The following is a 13,323-nucleotide window of genomic DNA, read 5'->3' on the forward strand; positions in this document are numbered from 1 at the left end:
GATCGCGTCGTGTAGACAGACTTTAGCTGTTGCGGCGCGACAACTATCGCGTCCGGTGTAGACACGGTGTTATTCACCTATCTAGAAGAAACTAAGCAACCTCGGCGTCCGCTGGAAAGCTGATCCGATATTTGCACGGGTCCTGCTTTTTGCCTTATCGTAAGCCTTCTTTTGTTCCGCAGACGTTTTCCTCTTTTGTTATTTATCCGCAGTCTCTATCTTTCTGTTGCTCGGCTCGGCTAATGCCCGTCCTGTGCACTGAGCGCTCTCTCCTCCACATCATAAGTAGACATGCCCCTTACTGCTGATTGGCTACAAGTTTGTTTTGGTACTCGGCCCGACTCCGTTTTCTAAAGCGTTTTTGAAAAAATACATATCCCACCTTTAATCCACGTCCTCCAATATCTATATACTGACGCACTGAGCTCTCACTGATCTCACTCTCACAAGTCTGTAGGTCAAAACTCTAACCCTAATTGTAACTGTAACACACTTTGATATGTTACATAAAGTGTTCTACACTGCAGCTCATTCTGGCCAAGAACCACCCACTTAAGACAGTGGCAGATGCTATCACAATAATAGATTGGCATGTTTAAAACACACACACACACACAGGAGAAATTAGCAATCAGCAGATAATGGCTAAGAAAATGATCACTATTTCCATTTGCCCAGAAGACAGAAAACAAAGTGGAATTTAGTTATAGTTCATTTTCTGCTGAGTTCATTCTTCCTTGAAGTCCGCGTGAACTGGAAGTTGCTGCCGACTTCATTTCAGTATAGTGACGCATTTCCAGCTGAAACGGAATACTGAATAGAGGGCGGGGTTTTATTTTAGAGCACCTCCTCTCCATCTCTGGCTTGTAGCAATCCAACAGTTGGAGGGGAGTGGATACTCTGCCGAAGCCGTCAAACTGACATCATCAGAGAAGTAATGCCATTCCAGAGTGGAAGTAAATGTTCAGATTTTGATTACCAAGACAAACAATTTTTTTTCAGTAGATTAACATGGATTAATTGTTCACCTCAAGACTACCAATGTGCGCTAGCAAAGTAAATAGTGTAAATTTTGATTTCACGAGGACTTTAAGTGCTCATAATATCAGCCTGGTGCCAAACAGATTTTATTTCCCAAAAAACTGATCGCTCCAAATCTCAAAAGTTAATATCACTGCAATACGTCATTTTTAAATAGAAAAGTTTGAATGGCAAACTTTGAATCTTGGCGTGACAAAGCCTTTTCTGAAATGTAAAAAAAAAAAAAAAAACTGATCAAAACCTTAATTGTGAGTGAGTCGGTCATTGGGTGACACTAACTCAAGCCCAACATTTAACCTTATTCCTGACCAATGAAATGGTTATTTTGATAGACACAGACTCCTGTGGGTGAATATAGGTATAAAGCGTGAGGCACTGAATATGAATAGATCCACACTGCAAGCAATCCTATGTGCTCTGCAGTACTGCCTTGTCTCCATCTCCAATGAAATTAGCAAATATATGTTTCATATTATAATTTGTTAGAATTAAATATGTATTTACTAGTGCTCAATACATAAAATGTATAATATTCTCTGCACAAAATAATATATAGCCTTTATGCTACTGTACATTTATGTTTCTAATTGAAGATATGCAAATGAAATGGCTTCTGCTGGATAAGATAAGAACTAGGACTAATTAAAGTGATATTTTGAAGAAGAAAATCAGGAAGCAATGGCATATATAGCAAAGGGTTCACGAAACGGCAGGCTGTGAGAGCTATCGGCGGACGGATCATTCCGCAGTGTTTCTGCGTTTGAAAGAGCAGGGCAGCGAGGTGACACAAACCATCTTGTATATTCACAGGACAGTCCATAGGGAAAGACAGAAGAGACAGGAGACAGGGATTTGGTTCACTGGCAAAGTGGAATTCCAGAGCTTAATGGGCCTGTGTAAAAAAAAATCAGGCTGCCATTCAAGGGACAAGTGGAGCGTTGGAGAAAGAGAGGGGGGAGGGATTTAGCAAAGGGTTGAGGGAAGGGATGGGAGGGGTGAAAAAACCTAGTACATACTGCACCCCATGAGCAGAATACAAATTGGAGAAAGTGGGAGGAGAAGCGTCGTAACCATTTATAAAGCTCGACATCAATTGCTAATGATTGTTCTCTGCAGATTAGGAACGATGCATGAAAACCACAGAGTGAAACTAACGGTGTCTCTGAACGCACACCTAGACACCTGAAGTCACATGTCTTCTCTTGAAAGAAACCATTTTGTCAGGGTACGGTAAGGAAAGAGAATGAGGCAGGGAAAGGTAATGTTCTTTACCAGCTCCCTCATGGACTGACACAAGCCAACCCGAGAGACGACGAGCATCCAGAGCTGACATTCTCCCTCTCTCTGTGTTCGAAGAAACGTACTTCCCTGCTCCACAGAATGCAAAAGGAATATGTCAAACAAGTAGGATATCCAAACACTCTGTATTCATGACACAGCAGGTGAACAATACCCGGATGATGAACTGCATCTGCTGAGATCCTGACGTGCGCAACCAGCAGACACTTTGCTATCCCATAATGGTTTTAGCTGGATGGCTCTTTTCAAGTGATATAGGTGCCAAGAAAGCTGTTCCTTGTGGTTAAATTGTATTTGTTTAACAACACCCAAGTAAATTGTTTCTGCGGTTGTTTATAGTTGTCGACCATTTCAGTCACATTTGAAGTCTGACGTGCTTTGTGTTTCAGAGTGAAGCGCAGCTATGTGTTCATTTAGACACATACAACACAAAATCCTGTGTTTTCAGTGTCTCATATCATCTTGGTTTGTAGTAAATGCTGCTCCACACAAACTCCGCAAGTGCTGTGGGTCACTTCTTTTGAAAACGCAATATGCACAATCTTCCCAAATTTGTAATGTTAAACAGTTATATGTTTATCGGTTTGCAACAATGAGCAGCTTAAGGTCTCACTGCAAATAAAACTAATAAAACAACTGAAAGCAAATAAAGACATAAAAATTACTATAGTAATTTTACTGTTGGAAGATAAGCTTTTAAGCTTATAAGATTATTCAACACTGTTTTTTTACAGTACACTAGTATTATTACTATATTAACATATTTCTTGGCTGATTTGCTTAACTTTTACATAATAATAGTAATAAAAATAATAATAATAATTGTTGGTGGTGGTATTTTGGTATATATTTGGTATTATCATTTTTTTGGTATTATCATACTGAAAAAGCTCCGTAAAAATAATAGTGCGAATGTGAACTGAAGTGGAGAGAGATTATTATAATCTTTCTATTTAATCGAACAATATGACAAAATAATTGCATAATACAAAATACCATATTTATTTCATGAATATACCTGTAATTGTATGTTTGTGTATTTACCTTTAAAATGTTAAGTGCTGACATGCTAAAAATGTTATGAAGGTACACAATTGTCTCTGTGAGTCCCTGTCATTCAACAGTATACTGGTTACCCGTCATACTACACAAACAATATGGGGTCTGTAGAAACACTATAATGGTAATTTAACACCACTAGTAGATGCTTTGACATTGCCAAACTTTAGGTCAGCAGTCTTTATAGAACAGATATAACTTTATTAGTTCTGAGGTGGAGGATACTAGATTTTTGGATAGGGAGGATGGCAGCAAATACAATCGTGGATTGAAGAAGAGACAGAGGAGGAAACCCTGAGGGGAACTGATAACATCTCTGTTGTGTGTCCATGATGTGGTGCTTTCTACTTGTCGGCACTGATTTTTTTAACCAAGGCCAAATTATAATGTCTCAATCATTTAAAAAATACAGTTAAACTGCTGAAGTAATTAATTAATTTGCAGGGTTTTTTTTGTGGGGGCTGTAAATTACCACCATGTAGCCTTTATGGCCTTTTAAAATGAAGTGCATATTGTTTCAGTGCTCTTACCATTAACAAAAAAATAAATAAATAAAATAAATAATAAACTTTTGACAGAACAATAAAGGTTATGAGTATGCCATAACTTCACAAAAATTGTTCAGGGAATTAGCAGCATTTTAAGAATGGCTGCTGTAGTTTTATGTTTATTACACAGCGGGAACGGACTGTTCTTTCAGGTTGCTTAAAGAAAAGCTTTTAAAAACATACTTTCTTGCCTGACAGACTCCCATTTTGGGCCATTTTCCATGATCACAAATAGTTTTGATACATCTGAAGGGTTTTTGCCATTCACTGATATTACAGGGAAGTATTCACCCCACATTCATAATAAGCCAGCTACCTATCATAATTGCTGTAATTTGCATACTCAGAATTTTCTCTCTCTGTTTTTTTTTTTTAACCAATAAATGCCATTCAAGTCCACTCAACACATAGATCTGTGTTCCATTTCACAGATGCGTGAAGAGGGGAGGATAATTAATTTCTTTAGAATACTTTTAGTAATCCGTATCCTGCACTATTTACAATAATCAAAGGGTAATGCTATATTGATTCATCTAATTTCCTGACCTCAAGAGACCTTAACCAAAAATAAATAAATAAATAATAAAAACAAGACAAAAAAATGATAATTTAAATAATTGATTAAAATAATTCATTATTTTAATATTTGATTATTATTATTTTATCTACTTGTATTCCACCACAGGCTCCCATTTATCATTTTTTTTTCTATCTAGTATCAGCGCATTTCTGTGTGTGTTTTTTTTTGATAGGACAGAGAAATCCGGAAAAGACCAGAGCCAGACCCATAATCAGGCCTCCCACATGCAACACATTGGAGCATGTTCATTACCCACCAGGCCACTTCAACAATGTTACAGTTTACGCTGTAATTTGTGACCTTTTTAAATTGTAAAATCAAACAGAAAAGCCCAAAAAATTAATTGCATGCGTGTAAATTCACGTCTGTGAAATGTTTATCCAGCAGGTAACAAAGGAGCAAAACAAAAGATTAACACTGTGGCAAGGGGACAGGTCCCAATACATTTAATGAGAGAAACAGGATTTATCAGCTTTCCCAGTTGTGAGAGAAATAGTGTTAATCAGACTCTGCCAGTGAGAAAATCCCAACTTTAATTTTAGACAGCTGTTTTTAGCATATTTAAGAAGCACAGTCTTGCCAAGAGCAAATCAAACAGACTTTTGGTGAAAAGGGCTTGCTATTTTAGCCCTGTACTGTTCAGCAGTGATGGCTGAGCTCCTAAACCTCATTACAATTATTAAAGGAGCTTTTAGTCTTAATCCATTACTCACCTTTTTAATTAAGTTTAATATTACCATGCATGTATGTACCATACGTTTAATTGTTTAAAGGCTGGAGGAACATTAGAGGGACTTAAATATTAGCATATGATCACATATAAACAGAATGTAAGAAATCCATGCAGGAATTCAGCATATATTTATCATGGAGTGTTTAAAGAACAACATGGAAATAATAGCAGCAGATGGAAATACAAAATCTCAACAGGCATGCAACACCAAAATACCCTTATAGTTAGCTTTACCAGCATATACTACAATTTATGTACAAGTCTTTAGAGGGACATTCAGTATTCTATCAAACGAGAGAACGGCAGGCAGATATTACAAACCGAAAGCTTGTCATTTTCACCCAAACACTCAAAAGTGTCATATTTAGAATATGTCTCAGGAAGAGCTTTAAGTAAGTGCCACTTGGGTATAAATGAACTTGGACTGCTCTGCGCTTCTCATATGAGACGGTTGTCCAGGGAGCTTTTCCTCTTTGAAAGCTTACAGAGAGAGGGTGACAGAAAAACAGAGAGAGAGAAAAAAAATAGACTCTGATTTACTAGTGTTTGGGTGAAAATATATCTGAGCTCATATACTAACATCTACTAGACTATCAAGGATTAAGTGTTCAAGATTAATATGTGCTTTATAAGCACTAATAAACAGCCAATATGCTAGTCATATGCAGACTAGTTAATAGTGAGTATTGGTCCTTAAAATAATATTCATATGTATACACACCATTCAAAGGTTTGGGGTCAGTAAGTCTCTTATGCTCACGAGACTGCATTTATTTGATCAAAAATACAATAAAACTAGTAATATTTTGAAATATAATGATCATTTAAAATGACTTTTGGTAACAATTTATTTTAATGTCCTTGTTACACATTACATTTACTTACTGTAATAATAACAGTACATTATGCAAAAATTCTTTCAACTAAATCAAACTCTATTCATAAACCTATAGTAATTACATGTTCTTACTTAATATTATTCAGTCATTAAATGTATAGTTAGACTATGATATATTAATGTAATTTATTCCTGTGATGGCAAAGCAGAATTTTCAGCTGTTTTTTGTTGTGCTGCTTAATATTTTGTAGAAACCATGATAATTTTTTTTTCAGGATTCTCATATCAGCATCATATCATTGTTGGAGATCTATGATACTTGGAAGTTAGGTGATTCAGTGTATTTGATATTAGCGATTTCCAAAATGTCTTTTTCCAAGTTTGTAATAATTTGTAGAGGGTCAATGTATATTGTACAGAGTACGCAGTCAATGGTATTTCCACACATGAGAGGCAGTGTGATCTGTGCCAACATAACAAGACCCACTAGTGGAAACTCATTTTTAATCTTATGTTTTCCATGGTTTAATATATAGAGAAAGAAATCACATCTGAATAATGAAACGCTGTAGCCGCAGTGTGATTCTCATGATCAAGTTTGACACGCTGTCTGCCGCATCTCTACCATTCAAAATGAACTTGTTGCCACGTATCATGTAAAATGCCCTTACAAGTAGCATTTAGGGTTTTCTTAGCTTTCTCATTAATGGTAGCTTGCTGTATACTGTATTTATTTACATAACAAATGGATCTTTTTATTTGCACTCTTTCAGCTTCTAATGGAAGATGCCCTCAAAACACTTGTACAGCTAATGATAGAGAGATCTGCAAGCAGCTCCATCATCTCACCCTCACTTGTGTGGACTCGAACAAATGGGTAAAATGATTTATGATGTTTAAAGATGCTTGCAATGTAAAACCGGTACACAATTTCTTTTAAAGAACAACTTTTGTAAATCCAAGGTACTTCCATTACTGCTTCCATTTTTTTTTTTTTTGTTAAATTGAGTATAAAAACAAATCATTTGATTCTAGAGTACTTCCTTATCTGTGCATCTAGTTAAGGACAACACTTTTTGCGCTGCTTTTAACTCAAACAGTCTGTTAACACAGAAAGTGTGTTAACAGGGTTAACAGATTGGTTGAGTTAAAAGTAACACAAAATGTGTTGTCCTTAACTAGATGTTGTTTTAAATATCCGTTTTAAGAGTGTGTTTTAGTAAAATATGTGTAGGCAAATACTGCAGTTTAACACAGTGTGGAAAAAAAATATTTAAAGAAATTTCAGAACAAACACAAACATTGAGATATTGAATATCATCAAAAGACTGAATAACACTTTTGAGAAAATACTGCAAATCATCCACAATAAGCCAGTGAAGCGCGTACACACATTAGTGCCATTTATCTGGGATCTTAATGAATCATGGCCATAAATGCACAGAAGAGAAATCAGATTATCCAGATTGAAAAGAAACGGGGAAGAGGACGACGAAGAGGAGAGAGAATGATATGTGGAGCATTATACGTGAAGGTTTGCGTTCTGTGTGATCAGTGGTGCATTAGACAGAGGCAGGCAGGAGTGTTGAACAGATGTGTGACTTGGCCAGGCGTAACTGATTTTTGCCCTAACGCAACACTGTTCAAGAGACTTCTCTCTTCTTCTAAGATCTGAACCAGGAGCTCCTCTACAATGGCATTAGATGTTACCATGGTGATAAAAGTAGATTCTGTTCAATGTCCATTCACAGGATCATTGCTGGCCACCATTGATTCTACACAATGAATAATGCATTCAAGAAAGTGAACAAAAGACTGGTTTATAATTGGCATATACTGTACCATTCTCTGTTTGAACATAGTCTCTTTAACAAAGATTTAAAAAAAGAGAGAGTTTTGTATTCATATTTTCTACCTCTCTCCACTGCACAAAATCTTTCAGCAGAATTTCATGCTCCCACGCCCTTGCTTTATGTAATCTCCTTTATTTAATTTCAGCTCTAATTTGTCGTCCCTGCTTTATTACTGCCTGCTTTTCTGGTTGGCAAGAATTGTTTTCCTTGCTTTGGTCGATGGAAAATGAGAATGACTTTTGGAGGCAGACTGACATTAGCATCATTCAATATTCACCAAAGGTCTCTCTCCACAGGAGGGGAGCAAACTGGCTGAGAACATTACTAACTCATTTCAGACATCTAACCCCACCATAACCACCACCCTTTTTTTCTTCTTTTGCTTATGTCGCCCGCTCTGATCATAATTTTGTCAAACCTTATCATAAGTTTGTGGATTTATCCGTTCTCTAGCTCATGGCATTCAGAAATATTCTGGGTTCATTACAAGTCAAGCTGATTACAGCTAAAATATTTCTGAAACATCCATTGTCTTAAAAAAAATAATAATAATGATAAAAAGCAAAAACCAAGGTTACAACAAAGCACAAAGAACTTAAAAGCAAAAATGTGAAGTCTGTAATTTTATAAAAGCACTTACATTCATTTTTTCTGTTAAAACTTGTATGCTCTTTGAGCTGAAAAGCTGTTTAAACAATTTTTAGTCATTTTATTGTTGATTGCCTTGCGTTGTCAGAGCAACAAAGTTGGCTCTAAATTTGACTATAACTTTACACAGAATTTGTTCAGACTAAAATATATAAAATATAAATATCTATTGTTTTTGTCTTGTGGCTGTACTATTGAAACTCTGAGTTTTAACATTTAAACAATTTTAACAATTTTAACATTTATTTTTTAAGATTGTGCCACAAATACTAACCTGACCTCAGGAAAATGTAACTAGTACAAAGTAGAGATTTCATATTAATTTGAACAATGTGAATCATACGAAAATTTAAGGTTTTTATTAAAAAAGTAAACAAAAAATAAGTCCATCCCTAAACATAACCGTAAGCAGATCATACAAAATCATGCATATAAAATCATGCCAATTCATACGAATTAGCTACCAATTCGTCAAAATGTAAAATGCTTGTGAATAGTCACGAGATTGTGTTTCTTCCTTTAAAAACCAAGTCACATTTTTTTTGTCAACTCCAAAGTGTCTTGTAGACTATTCATTTTTCCTTTAATTCTTTCAATCATATCCATTCTTATCTCATTAATAGAATTTAATTTATAAAGCTTAAGCCTATATGTTAGGTTGAAACAAAGTTTCTAGTTAATCCATCTAGGTCTGGTTGGCATTGTGTGTTTATCATTTGTCCTTGAGTGGGTCTATATAAATTAAGTCAAAGGTTTAACAGAACGCACAGCTTCATGTCAAAAAGGCCTTTGTCCTTCTGCTACATCACATGTCATTATCACAACGGAATGAAGGTTTAATGGCCTCGTAATTGATGATGTCAGTGACTAGCATTGTCATTTTTCCCCAGCTGTTGAGCTGGACAGAGTCCACACTGGCACACATGCTCTCAGCACACATCTGCTCTGTGCAACTGGCCCATTAGCGCAGCCCTCAACTAGCGGTCAAGCATCCCATTCTGGCCAAAAAAAAAAGAATACAGCACAGCCACATGGCCTATCATTCTGTGCTAAAGCTAATTAACACATATACACACACACACACACACACACACACACACACACACACAGACAACATGAGTGTGCCCATATAACCCAGTACACAAATTAGTTCATTACCCTGTCAGTTTTTGTTTGCCCTGTCAGTTTTGCAACGTATATACATATATGCCACAATTTATTCATCAGTCATGACAGAGGATTATGATATGATATCTTTAAAGGAGTTATTTCATTGAAATCGGACATATGATGAGAAACCAAATTTCTCTGTCCATTCGCCTCACAATAAATATTAATTTATTATATATGCTACTGTTCAAAAGTTTGGGGTTGCTAAGATTTTTAAAGTTTTGAAAAGAAATCTTTGCTTACCAAAGTTATGGTTATTCAATCACTGAATAACCAGCAATATTTTCAAAAACAGCAATATTTTGAATTATTATTACCATTTAAAATAGGCTAACTCCTTTCTATTTTAATATAGTTATTCTTCTATTTTAATATAGTTTAAAATGTAATTTATTTCTGTTATAGAAAAAGCGGAAAGCTGAAACTGTCACGATCCTTCATCATACTAATATGTCATCATACTAATCATACTAATATGATGATTTGATGCTCAGAAAACATTTCTTATTATTATCAATGCTGAAAACAGTTGTGCTGCTTAATTACTGGAAACCATGGTAATTTCAACTTTTGAATGGTACTGTATGTATACTTAATACTTATTGTATCTACAATGAAAGCATCCAATAACTTTAAAAATTAAAAACTTTCTCTCCGGTGAAAAAAAATAAACATCTATTGAAACTAGGCTGACAAAAATGTCCCATTCTGAAAACCCTGGATTTCTGATGTCAGAAGCCTGAAATATTAAAATACGACTTCACGCATTTACATTTCAACAGCACGTATTTGGTGTTCAGAAACTTGGTGTGCCCAGTCAAAGTAAGGTAATAAGGAGGAAGTATTATTACCACCAGAAGAAATAATGATAATACCAAAATGTGAAAAAGTCATATGTTTCTGACAATGTGTAACACCTGCAACTCTACATATCTCCTAAAGGATCACAGCGTTAGCAAAGAGTAGCTGAAGGTTATTTCTAAGATGGTCTTTTAAAGGCAAAGCGGAAAAAAAAAATTCAGGAAGATGCTGTAAAATGGCAATGAGAAACAAAAGGATTTAGGGGTGTAGCGAATCAGCTCATGGGGAAATATGAATAATTAATCATAACTAGTTATAATTAATTATAAATATTTAGATCCGCTGTAGATATTTACTTGACCTCTCAGGGTCAACTGTCTGTCAATTCTAAGAACGTTAATTTCCTGGTTAAGGGAAATAACTTTCTTACTGTACAATTCTACACAGAGCTTGTAGCATAAATCTGCATGATTAAGTGACTCCAGTTATGAGCAAACAATGAACAACGTCAAGTGTGATACAAGTAAGACTTTATTAACTACATAAACACTTAAACTAGTCTAACATACACATACACACACACACACACACGCATACAGTTGGTATAGGAAAGGGTTAAAGCTTAACGCAGTAAAGAGAAGAGAAATAAGAATATGAAACTATGGTACCATTTGATATTCAGCAGATCTACCGCTTGAAGGAAACATCAGATTCTTAGTTCAAACACACCTTTTGATGCAAATGATACCTAATGTATCAATTAATAAGACTAAGTTTGAATACTTGCACGTCTCATATGTCTGAAAGAGAGGTTTGATGCAATCTGAAGGTCCAAGTTGATTTTTGCTGAAGTTGGTTGATGAAAAAGAACCAGTTTGAGTCAGAGAATCTTGGTGAATGGAAAAGTCTTGACAATGGATGTATCTCTGTGCTTCTATTACTAGACCTTACCGCTGCATTTGACACTACAGATCATAATATCCTTTTTCAAAAGTTTAAGAACTACTGTATGTCAGCATTTGCTTGCCTGGTTTATACCTCACCTGTCAGAGTGAACCTGATGAATTTTCTTTTTTTACATTAGCTGGCTGTAAAAATGACATTATGGCTGGATTACCTGTAATTTTCTTTTCCTCATCTTTAAGGAAACAGAATCAGGAGTCACTAAATCTATAAAACATCTGACTAAAATGTACCAAGTTCACAAGCACAATTTCTGTTTTGATGGTTTCACTTCAAGATGTGGTGTCATAACTGACAGTAATCTGAAGGTGCACTCAGAATTTTTCCCCTCATTAAAAAGTTTTACACAAAGAAAAATCTGGAGATGACAACTCCTAACCAATGCTGTAATAAAAGCAATTTTTTGAGATCACAAGACCAGCTGAATAATACCATTACACAACATAACCAAAAAAAAATAAGTGCACCTTTAAGTGTTGAAATATCACTCAAGTAATGGAAAAATCATCCTTATATATTTAGGCCTATATTTAAGATTTATTTCTTAATTGCAATTGTAACGAGGTTCTTAGTAAGGAAGGAAGAGTCGGAGTCAGCGTGACTGAGGCTCGTGGCAATTTATTATGGTTCCCTTGGGAACAGCAAAAACAGGCAGGCACTCAGGCGCATCAAAATAAACAAAACTTATATCGCACTTCTTCGGTTCTCTAGCCACAGGCCACAGTCTTTCCCCACGAGTCCTCAGTCTGTCTCGTCTCTCCCTCTCTGCTTCCCCTGAGGCTTTTTACAGTCTCTCCAGGCCAATCACTGAAACGAGAAGCAGGTGAATGTCATTTTGCACTTGACCTACTTACTCACCGCTCGTCTCCGACCGCTCTCTCCCGCTGCGGACTCCACTAAACCACGCCCCCCTCACCACATACCCCCACCGCCCGACTCAGGCCGGGGAGCCATCCGGCCTACAACCCCCCACCCCATTCCTGGAGAGGAAGTCAGCCACCGCCATCTGCGCCCCCGGCCTGTGGATCACCTTGAACTTAAATGGCTGGAGAGCCAGATACCAACGAGTGATCCGCGCATTGGTATCCTTCATGCGGTGGAGCCACTGCAGGGGCGCGTGGTCCGAACAGAGAGTGAACTCCCGGCCCAGGAGATAATAACGGAGGGTGAGAACCGCCCACCGGATCGCCAGGCACTCCTTTTCAATGGTGCTGTACATCGTCTCTCTCTTAGAGAGCTTACGACTGATGTACAGCACCGGCCGCTCCTCCCCCTCTATCTCCTGGGCCAGGACCGCTCCAAGCCCCCTGTCCGATGCGTCTGTCTGCAGCAAGAAGGGGAGAGAAAAATCAGGAGAGTGCAAAAGCGGTCCGCCACACAGAGCAGCCTTTACCTGGGTGAAAGCCTGCTGGCACAGCTCCGTCCACTGGACCGGGTCTGGGGCTTCCCTTTTAGTAAGGTCAGTCAGCGGGCTGGTGAGGTCCGAATAATTAGGTACAAACCTTCTATAATATCCCGCCAGCCCCAGGAACTGCCTCACCTCCTTTTTGGTCTTGGGTCTCGGACAGGTCGCAACCGCTGCCGTCTTACTAATTTGGGGAAGCATCTGCCCGTGGCCCAAGTGGAAACCCAGATACCGAACCTCCACCCGCCCAACCGCACACTTCTTCGGGTTGGCCGTCAGTCCGGCCCCTCTCAGCGCTCTCAGTACGGCCCGCACATGCTCCATATGCCGCTGCCAGTCGTTACTATAAATAATAATATCATCTAGATAAGCAGCAGCATATGTC

At 37.3% G+C, this 13,323-nt stretch overlaps 1 protein-coding gene across 1 annotated transcript; it reads right to left on the reverse strand.

Annotated features, from left to right (window-relative positions):
* Window positions 1-12,249: 12,249 nt before the first annotated feature.
* Window positions 12,250-13,306, reverse strand: LOC107673640 (uncharacterized mitochondrial protein AtMg00860-like). The gene is made up of 2 exons (XM_016467314.1): window positions 12,927-13,306; window positions 12,250-12,340 (listed from the first exon to the last, which is right to left on the reverse strand). The coding sequence occupies exons 1-2, from the start codon at window positions 13,260-13,262 to the stop codon at window positions 12,338-12,340; spliced, it is 339 nt and encodes a 112-aa protein (XP_016322800.1). The 5' UTR covers window positions 13,263-13,306; the 3' UTR covers window positions 12,250-12,337.
* Between the last annotated feature and the right edge of the window lie 17 nt (window positions 13,307-13,323).

The sequence above is a fragment of the Sinocyclocheilus anshuiensis genome, unplaced genomic scaffold (genome assembly GCF_001515605.1).
Source record: "Sinocyclocheilus anshuiensis isolate Anshui unplaced genomic scaffold, SAMN03320099.WGS_v1.1 scaffold712, whole genome shotgun sequence".
Classification (NCBI taxonomy): domain Eukaryota; kingdom Metazoa; phylum Chordata; class Actinopteri; order Cypriniformes; family Cyprinidae; genus Sinocyclocheilus; species Sinocyclocheilus anshuiensis.

Bases quoted from the DNA above. Each gene is read 5' to 3' on its own strand.
- LOC107673640 (XM_016467314.1), bottom strand. From the start codon at position 13,262: ATGGAGCATGTGCGGGCCGTACTGAGAGCGCTGAGAGGGGCCGGACTG.